At 40.1% G+C, this 19,366-nt stretch overlaps 1 protein-coding gene and 1 non-coding gene across 7 annotated transcripts in view; both read left to right on the forward strand.

Annotated features, from left to right (window-relative positions):
- The window catches only part of ANO5 (anoctamin 5), a 95,506-nt gene extending 78,063 nt beyond the window's left edge, over positions 1-17,443 (forward strand). For 4 of the 6 annotated variants that reach the window (XM_060261479.1, XM_060261481.1, XM_060261477.1 and 1 more), the window contains 9 exons: positions 87-164; positions 2,103-2,325; positions 3,455-3,624; positions 7,291-7,388; positions 8,460-8,590; positions 11,147-11,352; positions 13,971-14,152; positions 16,243-16,348; positions 16,883-17,443. In XM_060261479.1, the coding sequence (XP_060117462.1) occupies positions 87-164; positions 2,103-2,325; positions 3,455-3,624; positions 7,291-7,388; positions 8,460-8,590; positions 11,147-11,352; positions 13,971-14,152; positions 16,243-16,348; positions 16,883-17,107 (1,419 nt within the window). In that variant the 3' untranslated portion in view covers positions 17,108-17,443. Of the gene's footprint in view, positions 1-86; positions 165-712; positions 788-2,102; positions 2,326-3,454; positions 3,625-7,290; positions 7,389-8,459; positions 8,591-11,146; positions 11,353-13,970; positions 14,153-16,242; positions 16,349-16,882 lie in introns of all 6 variants that reach the window. The other 2 variants (XM_060261478.1, XM_060261482.1) reach the window with 1 other exon arrangement.
- TRNAT-AGU (transfer RNA threonine (anticodon AGU)) lies at positions 15,354-15,425 on the forward strand. The gene has a single exon. It is a non-coding gene; the product is annotated as a tRNA-Thr (tRNA).
- Positions 17,444-19,366: the final 1,923 nt, after the last annotated feature.

Below are 19,366 nucleotides of genomic sequence, written 5' to 3' on the forward strand. Positions count from 1 at the left end.
ATATGAAATATAGCTCTGATATCTGATGATTAAAGGACAATCAATTCTTTTCTTAAATTTTTATACTCTCTGGTCTGTAATTTTAGGAATTAGAAGTATTTAAGAGGAAGACCATAAATGACTATGGGAAACTGAGTTTGTTGTACTTTGGAATATTATTTTGGGTAAGACTGGGAAACCCAATCAGTGGAGCTTGGAGTGGCGACTAATGAAACCGGCCATTTCTTCAAGGGTGAAAGTAAAACAGGCATGAGAGCATGAAGGACAATGGATTCTTTTTCATTTATTAAAACACTTTTTTAATGTTGTAGAGGAACAATTAGTCTAAGCATGCATATTTTTTATTGTAAAACAGTTTGCGCTGATACATGTTGGATGTTGAAATGGACCCTGCATACAACTGCAAGTCCCCCCCCTTTTTTTTTTGCAAGATCCCACAACTATCACCAGCGAAGGAAACAAAATTGCTTTTTGGCCATCTAATGAGCAAAGGCTTAAGATGACTGGCTTTCCCATTCATATGCATTGATCACTGGCTCCTCCGTGCCTGTGTTTCACCATAAGAAGAAATGTGCTGTATGCATTCTTTGGGGACATAGATTTTCTTGGGTTGTGTTTGCTTTCTCACAGTGGTTAAAGGTTTTCTGCATTTCTCAGTGTAAGAATATGAGTGTGTGTGGTCAACTGTGCTGTGCTTGCTTGACTGTTTCAGGAGATGGAGCCTTATTTGCCTCTAACTAGCCAGGCTGTACGGTTCTGCATCTCGGGAACGACAGTGTTGTTCTGGGTGAGCATTCTTTTGAATAAGTGCCTTAACATGTTTAACAAGTACTAATGGCCTCTTATGCTTGGGTTTTGCTTTGTAGCTTGTCTGTCTATTCTGTTTGCTATGAGGAGTCAGGGGTGGAATTCTAGCAGGAGCTCCTTTACATATTAGGCCACACACCCCTGATATAACCAATCCTCCAAGAGCTTACAAAAAAGAGCCTTGTAAGCTCTTGGACGATTGGCTGCATCAGGGTGTGTGGCCTAATATGTAAAGGAGCTCCTGCTAGAATTCCACCCCTGGTTCTGAATAACATTTCCCTTCTTTCATGCAAAGTACACATTGAATCAAGTGGCACACAATCCACAGCTCGGTTAGACTAGATTAATATCTTTAATTTATATCAAACTATTTGAAGTATATGCATTGCTGGTGCATTACCCATCACAATTAATCTGCAGTTTTAGACATTAGTCTGCCATTGATTAATAATAAGACAGTATGTTTCATTATGCCCAGACCAAATTGCAGACTCTAAATAAAATCTGAGCATCTCAGTGTGTTATCTTAACATGGGAGGCAATATACCACATTCCAAACAGAAGCCATCAGCTCTTCAGAAATTCTACAGAAATATTTAATCTAGCCAGAATATTTGACTTGCCCCAAAGCCTAGTTACACTATGTATGGCTGTAACCACTTGTCACTTAACTATAGATCACTGCCACACTGGAGAATGTGAGTTGTGGATTTTATCCTATGAACCCAAGTGAATTCATCGATCAAAAGCACTGTGTGGTATTTTCAAAGATGCCCAGACATGTCAAGTTAAAAAAATTCAGAATACTATAGTAAATAAGAAGGAAGAAAGTGTATGTTCCACCTTTCTACCATATTGATTAACAACCTTATATCTGTGGATTTTGGAATCACAAGCTACTTGTGTGCTTTGCATGAATCTGCATGGTATATGTAGGGCAATGTATGTATGCAGAGTAATCCATAGTATTTCAGACTAAAAGTGAAGAATTTCATGGTTAAATGCTTCCCTTTATTTAAAGAAAGCTTCTTCCATTTAGAAAACTAGATATTCAGGGAAGAAGGTATTCTTCTAGCTCTTGTCCTGAAATGATAGCTTCTTATTTTCAGGGGGGGAAATAGTCATGTGTATAGGGAAGCATTAAAACATGCTATCCCTGCTTGAAGTCTTATCACAGTGTGTAGATTGGTTCTTAAGACCACTGCACATTTTAAAGTCTGTTCCTATGAAATACTAGTGTTTGCTTGCATTCTTGGTAATATAACAGTGTTTTTAATCTGTATGGTTTCCTTCAGATCTCATTGATCATAGCAAGTATGATAGCTGTGATAGTATACCGCCTTGCAGTTTATGCTGCTTTTGCCAGTTTAATGGAGGATGCACAAACACCAACTCCTATTCGCCGTTTACTGACACCACAGCTGGCAACATCAGTCACTGCATCATTCTTGAATTTTGTTATCATCATGATCTTGAATTTCTTGTATGAGAGGATAGCCATCTGGATCACAGATATGGGTAAGTATCTCACATGAAAATAAAACTGACAGAGATACATTTCTGCCTTTGTGGTGGGCAAGCTGCACTGGCTTTTGGACTGTTTTAATTTTCCACCTGCTTAGTACCTGAATGGGAGACTACCAAGGAAGTCTCAGGTTGCGCACAGAGCAGGCAAGGGTAAATCACCTCGGTTCGTCTCTTGCCTTGAAAGCCCTGCAAGATTGGCTGCAACTTGACAGCACTTTCTACCACCAGTGTTCCTGGAAAATGTTTGTTTGTGTGGTTGGGCTTATAGGAGTTTCAACAGGAGCATGCCAGTTCTGTGATCTTATGAGTAAGAACACTACAAGCATTATTTCAGCAGGCTTACCAAGCTGTAGACTGATGGCAGTTCACTTCTGATCCTGCTTAGCTTCTGAGAATTAGAGGAGATGCAGTGTGTGATGCAAAGAGAGAAACATTCTGTATGTGTCCTCCGTGGATGCCAAATTGTTCACATGAGTAGTCCACTTATGTGAGTGTTCACCACAGCTCTATTCTAACAACTAATAAAGTTTGCACTGGCTCTAAGACTAGACAATAAAGTCTGTCTGTATTTGCTATACAGTAAACAAAAGAGTGATTTTATTTTTCAGATGCTGGGTCCTTTGGAAGAGATGTGGAATAGAAATATTGTAAATGAGTAAATGAAAAAATGGACGAATCACCTTACAGCAAATAAAAGCAATCAGGGATACTTCTAAAAATATTACAGAACAGAGAAAAGGATCCATAATTAAAATTGTCAAATATCAAATGGAAATCTTGCCATCTTTGTTTTACATAATGACTGCTAAAAAATCATTGGGCGTGTAGCTTACTCTAAAGGGATAATTCTATGATTGCCAGTATAAGTTTTTCACTGGTGGTCATGTCCAGCTCTCAGTATGGACTTGATTCCCTGTTCTGTAATTAGTTCCCTCTGGTAACAGAAACCTGATTCACTGTCCTTAGGTTTGAAAAAGGTACAGTCTTGCCCAGTCCCAATAGTTTCACAATACTGAAGCCTATTTCTGATTTGTCAGCCTTGTCTAGAGAAACCAGTATTTGGATGCAGTGCATGATGGAAAGAGAATTAAAGCCCTCTTTTATTTTGTTGATCTTGCAGAAATTCCAAGAACACACCTTGAGTATGAAAACAGACTGACCATGAAGATGTTCCTATTTCAGTTTGTCAACTACTACTCTTCATGTTTCTATGTGGCCTTCTTCAAAGGAAAATTTGCGGGTTTCCCTGGCTCTTACACATATATGTTTGGTACCTGGAGAAATGAGGAGGTAATGACTCGGTATTGAGTGAATAGGGAGGAAAAGTTGCCAGACAGTGTAGAAAACCAAAATCTTATCCCAAACTCTTCCAAGGCCAGGGACTGTCTTCTCCATATACTCAAAGAGAAATATACAGTTGCTGATAATTTTAGAAATTAATTGTAGAATAGTACACTGTCTCTTCTTTGGCTAGTCTACAGTCTGCGTTTCCAGTGGATCCTAGTTGCTTTATGATTTATACTGAAGACGCCAAACCCTCTGACAACTCTTGCTTGACTTTGTCTAAAGCATTAAGAGATATTGTATGTAATTGGCTGAGCTGCCCTCATATCACAGCCAAATAAGTTCTCTGGCAGCTATTGGAATGGCTATTGGGATCCACAGGTCTCTGGTATTATCCAGATCACTCATACATGTCCAGCCTTTGTTTGTTGTTGTTCAGTTGCACAGTTGAGTCCTGACTCTTTGTGACCCCATGGACAAAGTCACGCCAGGCCCTCCTGTCCTCCACCATCCTCCGAAGTCTGCTTAAATTCGTGTTTGTTACATCAGTAACGCTGTCCAGCCACCTCATCTTTTGCCATCCCCTTCTCCATTTGCCTTCTGTCTTTCCCAGCATCAGGATCTTCTCCAGTGAATGCTCCCTTCTCATTTGGTGGCCAAAGTATTTGAGTTTCAGCTTCAGCATCTGACCTTCCAGGGAACAGTCGGGGTTGATTTCCCCTAGGACTGACTGATTTGATCTTGCAGTCCAGGGGATCTCAAGATTCTTCTCCAGAACCACAGCTCAAAAGCATCTATTCTTCTGCGCTCGGCCTTCCTCATGGTCCAGCTCTCACAGCCATATATTGCTACTGGGAATACCATTGCTTTGACTATATGGACTTTTGTTGGCAGGGTGATGTCTCTACTTTTTATTATACTGCCCAGGTTCACCATAGCTGTCCTCCCAAGTAGCAAACATCTTTTAATTTCATGGGTACAGTCACCATCTGCAGTGATCTTGGATCCCAGAAATGTGAAGTCTGTCACTACTTCCATATCTTCCCCTTCTATTTGACAAGGTGTGATGGGGCCGGATTCCATGATCTTAGTATTTTTGATGTTGAGTTTCAAGCCTACTTTTGTTGTCGGTTAAAACAATTTTATTTGGTAACATATGGTAACAAATTATATTTCTTGCATCATCATTAACTTCTTTTATCTATCCCATATATTACTTTCTACCCACCCCTCCCCCCATTACTTGACCCCCGCCAGTGTTATTTACTTAAAGTACTAATGTTTAAAGGTACCCTTTGACAGAGTAGTAGTAGAAGCGCCCACTGAGTAACTCTGGTCAGACCAGTCTCAGCAGCAGGAACTTTAAATTATTTGGGGGCGTTTCTGCATTCTCATTTTACTTGCTGGTAAGTTCCTGTCTTGCAGGGGGGGGAGCTTCTGTTCTGCATGTGTTTTGGTTCCTCTAACGGTCAATTAGATACTGCATAGATTCAGACCCGTAGCTACGAGGGGGCCTGTGGGGGCACAGCCCCCTGGCTGCTAGGCAGGACCCCCTGACATAGGGCCCCTAACCAGCCTCCAGTGCCTTCGCTGCATCCTTCTCCATTCTGCTTGCTTAGGGGACGTGATCATGCACAGTTGCTTCTGCTTGCTTGGGGACCGGAAGAATTCTCTGACCCCTCAGCAAGCAGAAACAACAGAGATTTCAGAGCCCAGGACTGAAACTTAAGCTCCCTGTTACTTCTGCTTGCTTAGGGGCTGGAAGAAATCTCTGACCTCTCAGCAAGCAGAAACAACGGGGCACTTTCGGAACCCAGGACTGAAACTTAAGCTCCCTGTTGCTTCTGCTTGCTTAGGGGCTAAAAGAAATCTCTGACCCCTCAGTAAGCAGAAACAACCGGGCACTTTCGGAGTCCAGGACTGAAAGCTAAGCTCCCTGTTGCTTCTGCTTGCTTAGGGGCTGGAAGAATTCTCTGACCCCTCAGCAAGCAGAAACAACAGGGCACTTTCAGAGCCCAGGACTGAAACATAAGCTCCACCTTGCTTCTGCTTGCTTAGGGGCTGGAAGAAATCTCTGACCCCTCAGCAAGCAGAAACAACCAGGCACTTTCAGCCCCAGGACTGAAAGTTAAGCTCCACCTTGCTTCTGCTTTCTTAGGGGCTGGAAGAAATCTTTGACCCCCCAGCAGGCAGAAACAGCGGGGCACTGAGTGCCCAGGACTGAAAGTTAAGCTCCACGTTAGGGCTAATGTTCAGCTAGAGGGCGCCTGCAAGAAGAGGCTGTTCTGGCCCTCAAGTGGGATGGCAGGGGTAGGGGGTGGATGGCTCAATTGCAGACAGGGCAGAATAGGGTTGGCTGGTGCACACAAGTGGAGGTCTTGGCTGCAGTCCTGGGCTGGGGATCAGTGGAGAGGTGATATTCACCTGCAGGGGTTTTCTGGCCTGGTCTTGCTGGCCACCCAAGCAAGGGTGGGACCTGCACTTGGGCAGCCTTTAACAGGAAGAAATCCGAATTGGAGGTCTTGTAGCCCCAGATATCAGTTGCGACTTGGTGGCACCTTGCATGCCCCCCCGCTTGTCTCGCCAGGCTTGCCTAGCTGGATCATGCTACAGCTAAGGGCAGGAGACTGTGCGGCACATATGTAAACCTCTGAGTAGCTCCCCACCAGAGCTGCTGGAAGAGGGGTGGAAAGGGATCACCTTGGGGCAGCTGTGGAGAGGGGGGAGGCTGTATGGCTGCGAGCTGGCAGCTTTCCTCAGCGGTGGTAGGAGAGAAGGCCATGAAGATTGGGGCCACTATGTGTCCCCTAAAAAAAAATCAGGGCCCCCCAATTCTTCAAATCCTGGCTACGGGGCTGCACAGATTTGTGCCTGGCATAAAAACATGCAGTTTAAATCTGCAGGGAGATATGCTAGTAATAAAGCTCTGTGATATCACATCAACCACTAGAGAGAGCAAAACATGCAAAATGGGGAACGCCCCCCCCAAGAAGCAGGAACTTACCAGTGAGTAAAATGGGAATGCAGCAAAGCCCCCCAGACAATTCAAAGTTGAAGCAGCAGAGATGAGACTCTTGTACTTTCTCAAGCCTTCTGCAAGTCTGTCTCAAGCTTTCTTGCCTCCTCTCTGGTTCTCTGTGATGTTGCTGATCTCCAGAGACTGCAGCTCTGTTTGAGGCAATCCTCACTGTTGTCTGCACAGGATCCTCCTCCCCCTCAGATGGCTTCTGTCTTTCTTTCTGCTTTGAAAATCCTTCCCCCGCACCACAGCAATCTCTCCTCTCAGACACCTCCTCCCTCACAGGAACAAAAACTTTCCCATCCAAACTCCAACAAAGGGTCAAGCCTATAGGGTTACACATTTTAAAAACCCAGTTACCACATTCTGTTTCAACATTGTGTCTTGGATCCTGTTCCTTCTTTCTATTTGGACAACTCCTCTCAGTTTTAGAGACAGTGTTCCACTGTGGCATGCCTGTTCCTCTGGTGCTAGGCATTTCTAGATATCCAAGAAGAATTACTTTTGTGGATCTGGAAAGTGCCTATTGTAAGTGGAAAGAAGGTATATGATCCAAATCTACATGGTATAGAGAGCAAGCAGATGGAAGGTATAAGACCCAAGCCTACATGTTTTTCAAACCAATTGCATTTTTATTTTGTTTCTTTCATCAGTGTGATCCTGCAGGATGCTTAATAGAACTAACAACACAACTTACTATTATCATGGCTGGCAAACAGATCTGGGGGAATGTCCAGGAAGCTGTTGTACCGTAAGTAATGCTGAGACTACGTTTAAGAAATCTCCAAAAGTAATTCAGAACAATAATAGAGTTACATTCACCTTGTATAAAGCAGTAGACAAGTGGCACCTTTAAGACCAGCTAAGTTTTATTCAGAATGTAAGCTTTCATATGCTCTAAGCAGACTTCATCAGACAAAATTGGAATGGCAAGCCATCTTTAAATATAGAGAAAATGGGCAATGAGTTGGTATGTAGAGTCCTGGGAATGTTTTTAGCAAATTAAAAGAATCACAAATTGGGGTCTGTGTTTGTTTATTAGTATTGGGTTAGTATATAGTAATACTAACAAACAAACACAGACCCCAATTTGTGATTCTTTTAATTTGCTAAAAACATTCCCAGGACTCTAGATACCAACTCACTGCCCACTTTCTCTATATTTAAAGATGGCTTGCCATTCCAATTTTGTCTGATGAAGTCTGCTTAGAGCATATGAAAGCTTACATTCTGAATAAAACTTAGTTGGTCTTAAAGGTGCTACTTGTCTACTGCTTTGTGCTGTTGCTTCAGACCAACACAGCTGTCCACTTGGATCTATTCACCTTGTATGTGACTTGTAGGCAAGTTATCTCACTTATGGGCCAGATTTCTTTCATCCTTCCCTAATGGTCCTCACCCCCAGTGATGACAGCCTGCCATCTGCATGTGGGATGGAGAATCTTTCAAAAATGAATCTGTTTGATAAAGCATTATATAAATTAATAACAGGAAGTAGGTGTGATATTGGCTCTAACTGTTCATGGTAGTCACATACGGAGAATTACTATGATTGTAAGTCTTCCATTGTAAGATCCGGAACAGGAGTAATGTTCAGTTTTCTTGAATTTCAGATTTAGGAATGGTAAATAGCTGGGGAAATGACAGTATGCCTAAGTTCTAGATTCAGAATTTTTGGCAAGTTCAGTATCCTATGACCAGGACATTTCCAGCACCTTTTTGTGAGGAGTGCCGGGTGTGTGTGTGTGTTTGTCATATGATACATGATTCTGTCCTCTATGATTCCATTTTCTGTTCCTGCCCACTGTATGTTTTTTTCCAGCTGGATCTGGAATTGGTGGGGCCGTCGGAGAGCCAGAAGCAGCCCAGAGGATTTCTACAGCCGATGGGAACAGGATCATGATCTGCAAACCTTTGGAGCCTTGGGCCTGTTCTATGAATACCTAGAAATGGGTAAGACAGTGCATGGAAATCTTGTTTCTTGTGTAGTAATATTGATATATTTCCTTCTTTTCCATTTTTCATTGGTGAGCAGTAGGGGGTTTACATGTACCCATCCTTGACCGCATATATCCCCATAGCTAGATGCAGGAATAGTTGTGTGAATTAGATAATAGAGCTACTGTATAAAGTTTGTGTGCAATTGAAGTGATTTGTAAATGATGCAGGATTTATGGATTCCATATAACATGACATATGAAAAAGCACTGATAATTTGCACACAAAAATGGTTGCCTAATTATTAACGTTCTGATATGTTGCATGATAAGATTAATTTCCTATTCTAACAGCCATTCAGAACAAAATCAGTCTTTGTAACTTGTACACAGCTGGACATAGTAAAAATTGGAGCTCTTTCCATGATAACACACTGAAAGACATAGCTTTCTCTAGTGTTGCAGTGTTCAGAAATAATATAAAGCAGAAAATTTAAAGCCAGCAGCTGTTTGTGTTGTGATTACACAGAACAGCCAACAGAGGGCACATGGTAACTAACAAGTATAGTTCTAAAATAAACAGAAATTAATGGAATCAATTAAAAACACAACAATGTTACAAGAGTTTGATAAGTGTTAATGATAGCTTTACTTTCAGTCAGAAAGCATAATATAAATAAATGCTGGCATTGTTTGATTGGCTGTAGTATACTTTAAGTGACTATTTGTTGCAAGAACAAGTACAAATATGTAGATGTCATTTTATTTATTTGAATGTAGAGTAAAAAAACCACAACTACAACCTTGTGTTCATTTGTAGTGGAACCATATAATTGAACATTCATCTGTGGAACGTAAAGGCTAGAAGAGAACTGAAAGACAAGAATATTTTACCATATTTTCTATTTATTAATCCTATCTGATTCTGGAGGCTTGAGACAGTTTTCAGTCTCTCATTACTTCCTAACTATCTCTATATTCTCTTTCTCCCTTGCCCCTGCCCCACATTCCTCCTCATTTTCTTAGTGGAGATCCTGTCTCTCATTCACATTCCTTTCAGCAGTCCCTATTAAGGTTTTTAATAGCTGGAGTCACCCAGGCCCTTGGTTGTAAGAGGCCTTCCTCTCTCCACAGAGCCTTTTCTAGGGGACAAGATTGAGAATGAGACTGCTGGCCCAGACAGATCTGTTCGTCTTACAGTTTATTCTGTTCTTGGCTTTATTTCCTATAAATAGCTTTTTCTGCTCTACTGTTCTAATGCACATACATGAACTTCTTTTTTTACAAGAATACTTACCTACAGTTGTTCTGTTGGGGGTTTTCAGTATTCAGGAAGTTTCCCAGGACACTCACTAAGGTTCAAGAGAGATCTCACAGAGAGAGACAACCAAGACAGTGGCTTTATCTTAGAAACATATTTATTGAGTCTTGAAAGCCATAATGCAGAAACTCTCATATTGCAAATACCTTCAAACATGTAACATTCTAGTATGCAGCATACAAAATTTATCAAGTACCTGAAATACCATGCACTGTAATTCTATAGGGGTTATGTCTTTCTGGTCTGCCAAGACTATAAAGAGGGAGGTTGGCATACAACACTGACCAAAAGAAAATCCAAATGTCAAATACTGTTTTATCATCTATAGAAGTCAACGTAGCTGTCAATTAGACCTGTGACAAACAGCTGATGCACTTGACAAGCTCCAGCCCCTCATATACAGCAAGCATGAATTTTGCCTATTATTAATGTAGCATTTTATGAGGGCATGAAGCCCCAGACTATTCTGGCACTTTTTCAGCTGATAATCTGTATATTATCAGGAAATCAGTGCAGCTCTAGATATGCTACATCAAGAATACCTCAGGAACCTGGCAATCCATTTTTTAGGCTTAGTGGCTAGGACCATTATCTCCTGATATATGAACGATCCATTAACTCAGACAGCAATGTCAAGGCATTAGCTTTACAAAGACCAAGTCTCAATTATTGATCAATTCTCCAACAAGTTTCATCCCATTAGCAGCTTCCCATGATGCCAAGATAATGGGGGTGGGGGGAATCAGAGAATCATAGTAGACACATCTTATGTGGCATGGGGGGCTACCATGAAGAGTGGGAATCAGGTGAAATCCCCCTTCTACCACTTGCCCTAAGAAGCTTCATCTACCAGGTGCAGGGAAAGAGATGATTTCACTCTGTTCTCCTTAAGGCAGTCTTCTTGTGCCACATGACATTTTGTCCATGATGCTCGGCATATAATTTCAGTAGTTGCAGAAAGCTACTGAGGAAGGAGAGAGACAGGTAGGATCTGCCTCCAGACACATATGGTTCATGTATATTTAGAAAATGTATGTGCCTCTCAGAGACCTCCCCATATGATCCAACTCAATATTTTCCCTATTTTTTCTTCCCAAAACTGTGGAATGTTCAAATATATCTGTTTACCATGGTCAGATCAATATATATGTGTATATATATATACACACACCCACACACACATACAGAGAGAGAGAGAGATTTAAAAAATATTCAATTATCTACCTTTATTTTATTTCTTTATTTGTCTAGTTATTCAGTTTGGATTCATTACTCTGTTTGTGGCCTCTTTTCCATTGGCCCCAGTACTTGCTTTGATGAACAATATCTTGGAGATTCGAGTTGATTCCTGGAAGCTTACAACACAATTTAAAAGGCCAGTGGCAGCCAAAGCCCATAGCATAGGTATTTGGCAAGAAATTCTAAATGGAATGGCAATCTTGTCAGTGGTCACAAATGTAAGTAGCAAAAACAATTTAATTTGAAAAATGTATTTAGAAGATGATCATGGACTTTCTATACAATAAGTATAAACTATTTTAATATTCCTGTGTTTTTCCAGAAAATCATGGTATTTGTAGTTTTGTAATGTGGCTATTCTCAGCATTTTAACAAAATGAGATTTTTGAGGTAAATAATGATTAATTTACCATGCTGGGCTCCTATTTCCTGCTAAAACAAATGAAACAAGTTAGTTGTTACAGTCTACAGTTACAAGTAAGCAACTTGTTTTTGCTTGAATTGTTTTAGTTAGATTGTGACTTCTTCAGTTATTTAGAATCATAGAGTTGGAAGGGACCTCTAGGGTCATCTAGTCCAACCCCCTGCACAATGCAGGAAACTCACAAACACTTCCCCCTAAATTCACAGGATCTTCATTGCTGTCAGATGGCCATCTAGCCTCTGTTTAAAAACCTCCAAGGAAGGAGAGCCCACCACCTCCCGAGGAAGCCTGTTCCACTGAGGAATCGCTCTAACGGTCAGGAAGTTCTTCCTAATGTTGAGCCGGAAACTCTTTTGATTTAATTTCAACCCATTGGTTCTGATCCTACCTTCCCAGGCCACAGAAAAAAATTCCACACCATCCTCTATATGACAATCCTTCAGGTACTTGAAGATGATGCTCATATCAGCTTTCAGCCACCTCCTCTCCAGGCTAAACATCCCCAGCTCCTTCAACCTTTCCTCATAGGACTTGGTCTCCAGAACCCTCACCATCTTCGTCGCCCTCCTCTGGACCCATTCCAGCTTGTCTATATCCTTCTTAAAATGTGGTGCCCAAAACTGAACACAATACTCCAGGTGAGGTCTTACCAGAGCAGAGTAAAACGATACCATCACATCACATGATCTGGGCACTATACTTCTGTTGATACAGCCCAAAATTGTGTTTGCCTTTTTAGCCACTGCATCACACTGTTGACTCATGTTCAGCGTATGATCCACTAAGACCCCTAGATCCTTTTTGCACATACTACTGCTAAAACAAGTCTCCCCCATCCTATAACCATCCATTGGATTTTGCCTATCTAAATGCAGAACTTTACATTTCTCCCTGTTAAAATTCATTTATTGATTTTAGCCCAGTTTTCCAGCCTGTCAAGGTCATCCTGTATCCTGTTTCTGTCTTCTTCTGTGTTTGCAACCCCTCCCAATTTAGCATCATCTGCAAATTTAATAAGCATTCCCTCTATTCCTTCATCCAAATTATTGATAAAGATGTTGAACAAAACAGGCCCCAGGTACTCCACTTGTCACTCTTATTTACTTTTAGCCTGTGACCCCACCCTACTAGAAATTAACACAAGTTCATGAGTGGGTGTGGCTCAGAAGTGGCAATCAATTTTCTTTCATAATGACAGAAACCAAGGCAGCTATTTGATAGGAACTCCCAGTACCCCATTTTGTTTTTTAAGAACTGATCTGTTGATGAGTAATTCATATACCAAGGTTGGCTCTTAGAAGCTGGGTTGCTTGCCTCTTGGGTGGCCAGGTGCTTGGCAAGCCATGAATTCTAGGGCTATGTGTAAAGCATGATCTGCTCTTTTCACCATTCCTTAAATAACTTTTTTTAAATATGTCAGCCTGTAGGTAAACAGAGAGTTTGTTTTACCAGAATTATTATTACAGTTCCTTACTTCTTCTCCCCAATCTATATTTTAATGTCAGTAATACTGTGCCTTTCTACAATGCAAGGAGCTTTTCCCTGACACAAGAGGATCATTCACTGGTGGAACACCCTATTGAATCAGAAGATGGCTTCTTGCATCAGAGGAAAGTCCCACCACTAAAAGAACAGATTTGTAGGATCCAGATCCATTTTATGATATTTGCTGAAAGCCCTGATGGGACCTACTTGAATTTTGGAAACTGTTTATATGATCATGGTAAATTTGCTAGGATTATATGGTCCAGGCTTGTAAATAATCCCATTTCTTGTCACCCAGTGCAAGTAAGAACTTCTGCCTAATGACCAAGCAGTGAAGCATTTCAAAACTCATTTTGGTTTATTTGTTTTATTGGAAGTAATTAATAGCTAACAGAGTGTATATGGACGGCCAGGCTTGTAAGAGAGAGAGGTAGGTAGGTAGGTATAGTGCAATCCTGTGAACACTTCCCTGGGAGTAAGCCCCATGGAAGGACCAGAACCAGCGGTTCCTCACTGGAACAGGCTTCCTCAGGAGGTGGTGGTCTCTCCTTCCTTGGAGGTTTTTAAACAGAGGCTAGATGGCCATCTGACAGCAATGAGGATCCTGTGAAATTAGGGGGAGGTATTTGTTTCCTGCATTGTGCACAGAGTTGGACTAGATGACCCTGGAGGTCACTTCCAACTAAGATTCTAAGCCTGGGTAGGATTCTGAACAGACCTGCTTAAGATTGCTCTTTAGGTAGGTAGGTAGGTAGACATTGGCAAATAATTTTCTGAACTTATTTGCAAGGTTTGTATAAACATTGAAAGTGCTCTGCACCCAGTTTCAAAGCAGATTTCCTTTTGCTAGCTATTGGTAAGTGGATACTTTATTCAAAGGAAATATTAAGTGAGGGCTAATGAAACTGTGTATTTTCTTTCTTGCAGGCATTCATTGTAGCCTTCACATCTGATATGATCCCTCGGTTAGTTTACTATTATGCCTATTATACAGATCCTACTTCACCAATGTTGGGATACATTAACAGCAGTCTCTCCATATTCCTAACCTCAGACTTCTCTAACACAAGCAGACCTGAACATTCTACAGAATACTTTGAAACTTGCAGGTTAGTTGTACTTAATCCCTTGTTATTCTATATATAGGTTTCCTTAATGGATCTGTCTTATCCCCTTTAAGGCATAGATGGCTTTAAAAGGGGGATTAGATGAATTCATGGAGGATAGACCTATCCGTGGCTGCTAGCAATGGTGGCTAAAGGGACCCTCTGCATTCAGAGGCAGTAAACCTCTGACTCCGTGCCAGGATACAACATCAAGGGAAGGCCTTGGCCATTGTACCCTGTTCTTGACCCTCCAGAGGAACTTGTTGGCCACTGTGTGAGACAGAATGCTGGACTAGATGGAACGCTGGTTTGATTCAGCAGGGCTTTTTTATGTTCTTAAGGGGAAAAAATCACATTTCATAATGTACGTTAAATTATTCCTAAAACTCAAATTTTCACTTTCATTATCCTGTCTTCTTATAAGGTAAAAGGTAGAACTTTTTAGTCATCAGAAAAAGAGTGTCTATTTTATTGTGCACTAAAAGGAAACATGATTTGATTATACTTTGCAGAAAAGTACAAATGTGGAAAATGACATGATGATAGAAGAACAAAATATTAATCCAAGTGTTGGGAGTAAGGGAATGTAATGATTCTGAATTATTTTGTCTTATTTATACTTCTGCTATTAAATCAATTGGAACCAGAACTACCTTTGAAGCTGACCTGTTGTCAAAAAATAAAAACCTGATGTGGTCTGTTTTTGTTTGGGATGTGTAGAAAAATAAACATCTGGCATCTCACCTCATGCATTTTTTAATCACTCCTTCATTCAGTGGATAATATGGGGCAGGGAAAGTAGTATTACATCTAATTTCATCCTAAGGAGAAATGTACACTGTAACTTTTTATGTCACATGGTGAGTTTTTGCAACAATCTTGAAATGAAAATCCATGTGAAACCTGGTTTAAGAATAAGATTCAGTCATCTCTACTGCAACCTTTCTGATATACCTGTTAAACCTATTTTTGAGGCAATTGACTATATGCATGTGATGGAAAGGAGGTGTTGATTCACACAGTTTAGTTTCACATACTTTTGTGTTACATGTTGTACACACAGTTCCAGCAGTGGTTCATGTGATTGCTTTCAGGAGCCTATCAACTACTGCAACTGAGTGCCTGTGGAAGAATAGATTCAAAGCCCTTACTAAAGGGTGTCATAGCAGAGCTACAGAGCTGCAACTTTAGTACAATGCTGGGAGGGATTGTGGCTCAATGGCAGAGCATCTGCTTAGTAAGCAGAAGGTCCCAGGTTCAATCCCTGGCATCTCCAACTGAAAAGGGTTCAGACAAGTAGGCGTGAAAAACCTCAGCTTGAGACCCTGGAGAGTCGCTGCCAGTCTGAGTAGACAATACTGACTTTATGGACCGAAGGTCTAATTCAGTAGAAGGCAGCTTCATATGTGGATAGATGGGAGAGAGAGAGATTCATGCATCCACTGTGGGTAACAATACCCAACATGGGGTCACATCAGTAGCCAATGGTGGCCAATTTTACCCACTCAGCAGCCAAAGACTTTCAAACCACAGAAGTAGCAAGTCCCCTTGTCTTTGCTGTTGTTTTCCTCATGACATCTTCTGGATGGGTATTAGATCCCCCTTCCTTTTGCTGACAGCTTTATTTCTGGCAATGCTTTATGATGGGTAAACCTGTCACAGAAATCCATGCTGGGTTTGTTCCTATTCCTTTCAGGGTTTCAGTGCTATACTGTTTAAGCTTTAGCTGTTTGTTTGAGCAAATTCCCTGCATGCTACCATGTGTTATGTTCTGTTCCTTGATTTATTCTAGACCACAATCCATCATGCTATGCAGCCTTATCCAAACATAACCTAATGACAGCAGTAAGCTGTGTGTACCTTGCTCTGCCAGCATGTCATCCACAGTCTGTTTTTCCTATGAATGTACAAACAAAAGGCACTAACCAGTTAGAATAGTCTTGTTCTATAAAAAGTAAAATAAATCAAAACATTCAGATCAAGATCAAAAGGCTTCTTAAATGACAGCTGTATTTAAATGTAAATGCCACAAAGCTTGTAATCTGTCTGTGTTTGAACATAGCTCTTCACCTTTATGTGTTTGTATCTAACAGGTACAGGGACTATCGATATCCACCAGACCATGAGAAGAAGTATGCACACACCATGCAGTTCTGGCATATTCTGGCTGCCAAAATGGCTTTTATAATTATTATGGAGGTAAGTCCTGTTTGTTGCATTATATACAGAAATACAGAATTAGGGGTTTTTAAAAAAAAAAAATCCATTCACAAATTATAAAAAAAATTTAGAAGTTCATGGAGCTTGTCCATGACATTTGTTTTGGGAGCCCCCCAATAACAAAAATTGATGAACACGAAACAGCCCCTGAAAAAGCCCAAGTCTGAACTATTGCAGAACATGCCTTGGACAACAGGGGAACTGGGAAGAGCAATGGTGTTGCGTATATGATTCAGCCTACAGTGTGAAAGTAGCTCTAAGATTTGTTGCACTGAACAGTAAAGCTGTTAGAAAGTTTTATGGATTTCTGTACCACTGATCTTAACAGTCATGAAACAGCAATGGCATTAAACACTATTTCATCCCAGTATTGCAGAGCTGTTTAACAACTAAAAGTTTTACATTACAAATGTTTATGACAAGGAAGAGGGAAGCTAGTATCTAATAATTTAGCTTTAAATCTATACTTCCATATGTACATTGTTCTGTTTTATGTTGCCTCCTATATCACAGCATGTTGTCTTCATTGTCAAGTTCTTCATTGCCTGGATGATTCCTGATGTCCCATCTGAGGTGAAAGCCAAAATAAAGCGTGAGAAGTACTTAACACAAAAAATCTTACATGAGTATGAACTCAATAAGCTCAGACAGAAACTGTGCGAAGGCAGGACCTATGCCAATATGGAAAAGGAAGTCATTGCTAGTGAAGGAAGAGTGGAGTTAGCAGAAGTCATGTAACATGAAGACATGCTATATGCCTTGGGAATTCTAGCCTGTGAAATTTGGTTGTTTATTTTCTGTAAGCTGCTCAGTAGGCCATGAGAGCTGTTCAGGATATTTACTGCTTTATATTTTGTCCTTAAAGTCTTACAAAGATTAGGAGAAAAAAATGTGGATCAGCTGTAAAGAAGCCTAACTTGTTGAGTTCCACAGGCTCCCTGCTATATAAACTTGGAAGCAAAGTTTGTCTCATGGTATTACAATGTCTCGTCTACTGCCATATCTTTCTGAGACATACTTTTTTGGAACTAGGATTGTCATTAAGTGTTTGTATAATAAATAGCCTGAAAAGTTCCATGTTCTTAGCTGTCACTCAAAGCCATGACTTTCCAAGTATGATAATGGTCTCCTTAAAAAGTATCATGCAGTTACCAGGAAGGGCATAAATTCTTCCCCAGGTCTTTCCCAAGCTAGATTTTATTTGTGTGTATATGTATGTGTTGATAAGGCTATCCGTGAGGTTGAGATTACGTGGGACGTGCACTCCTCCACTTGAAGCACTGTCAGTTGGTGGTGCAGGAGTCAAAAAGGAGACATCCTTATTGTTTTAATAGATTTTTGTGTCCCCTTATGATGTTCCCTTTGGACTTAATAGTATGCCAGAGACTTGTGGTGCTTGTATCCCGTTTTTCCCCCTGCTTGTTTCCAGACCTGGGAATATTGGACATTTAGATGCCAATCTGCTAGTCATGCTTAACTTGGAAAGGTTCAAACAGCTTAGTACAGCCAGTATGAAAAAGGTTTGAAGAACCTTGGTTCTACCACTATGCACCCAAAAAACCCCTCACATCTGATTTTAGAAAAGATCCTTACTCAGTATTAAAGAAATATTAATCTGTATTTCTCTGCTTGCTAGCATTGGCTGTTAGAGCGCATGTGGATTTTTTAATGTTTTGGTTTAGATAATGGATATGAGCATTAGATACATGGAACATTACTTGGAAAATCTTACACATATCATATATTTGCATTTGTGCCACACAAATCTGCACCTTTAAATAGGTTATTATAAATTTAGGTTTTTTTATAGGTTATTTTTAAGGTTCAGATATCCTGAACTGTACATAAATTATAATGCAAAATTAATTATTGCATAACCTAACGAAATCAAAACCTACAAATTTATTTTCTGCCTAATAATTTTCATCAGTAAACATTTTTTTTTCAAAGTAAATGTTAATTAAGAAAGTTTATGGACTTATTGCTTCTGTATTCTGGAGATGGCTTGATGTTTTGTTATAGAATTAATAATTTGGAAGAATATTTTTTAAAAAAAATTATGCTCCCATGCTATTGACTAGTGAAAGGAGAAAGAAAAGAACTATCTTCATGAATATATTTGGCAAAGGCCTAAACCTCTGAAGTTTGCCATTGACTTCAATACTGTTAGGTAAAGACTAGAGTCCTTATTCCAGAAATATTGTTAAAATAGTTTGGAATTCTCAGAATTTATGAGCGTTATAAACCTATGTTGTGAATCTGCCTTAATGTTAAATCTGTTTGTGTTTGTACATGAAAGTATGTGTTCATATCTGAATGTATGTTCTTGATAGTTAATTAATGCAAGGTTGTATATAGTGCTGAAAAGTACTGATTTTTAAATGTTGCCTAGAAGAAAAATTTCTTGTATTTTGTCTTCAGGCAATCATGAAAATTTATGAAGCCCAGTCTGCAAAGACAATGCATGCAATCCTAGGTGTAAGCCATTTACTTGCTGTACCTTTGTATGTTATACAATTCTTAATAATTACAGGCATTGCTGAGATTTTGCTACATTTCTTATAGCCAGGTCTACTCTAAACTGCTTAGTGCCTTGTTTGTATGCACTTGAGAAAACAAAGATGTGAAAATGCTAATAGTGTAATGTATGTAACCTACCGAATCCACAGGTGAGTTTTCAGGAATTATGAAAGCATCAGTTTTCATGTTCAGTCCTGAGCAGCTGCTGCCCAGGAACAAATGTTGCAGACTTCCAGGTTGTTCAGTTCTATGCAAATCAGTTGACCAATGAGTCCAAATGAAGCATGTTGGACATAATAATACATAATTTTGTAATAGCTGAACCTTAAAAGTTATATTCAGCTGTTAAGGCTCAGAAATCCCAGGCTATGTAATCCATATGGGCTAAATAGTACAGTTTTCTAATTATTTCAGTTTTTAAAAAATACTATCAGAAAATTCCATAATCAATTAGACTGTTCCCTAAAAAGAAAAGTC

Source organism: Heteronotia binoei, chromosome 21 (genome assembly GCF_032191835.1).
Source record: "Heteronotia binoei isolate CCM8104 ecotype False Entrance Well chromosome 21, APGP_CSIRO_Hbin_v1, whole genome shotgun sequence".
In the NCBI taxonomy this organism is placed as follows: domain Eukaryota; kingdom Metazoa; phylum Chordata; class Lepidosauria; order Squamata; family Gekkonidae; genus Heteronotia; species Heteronotia binoei.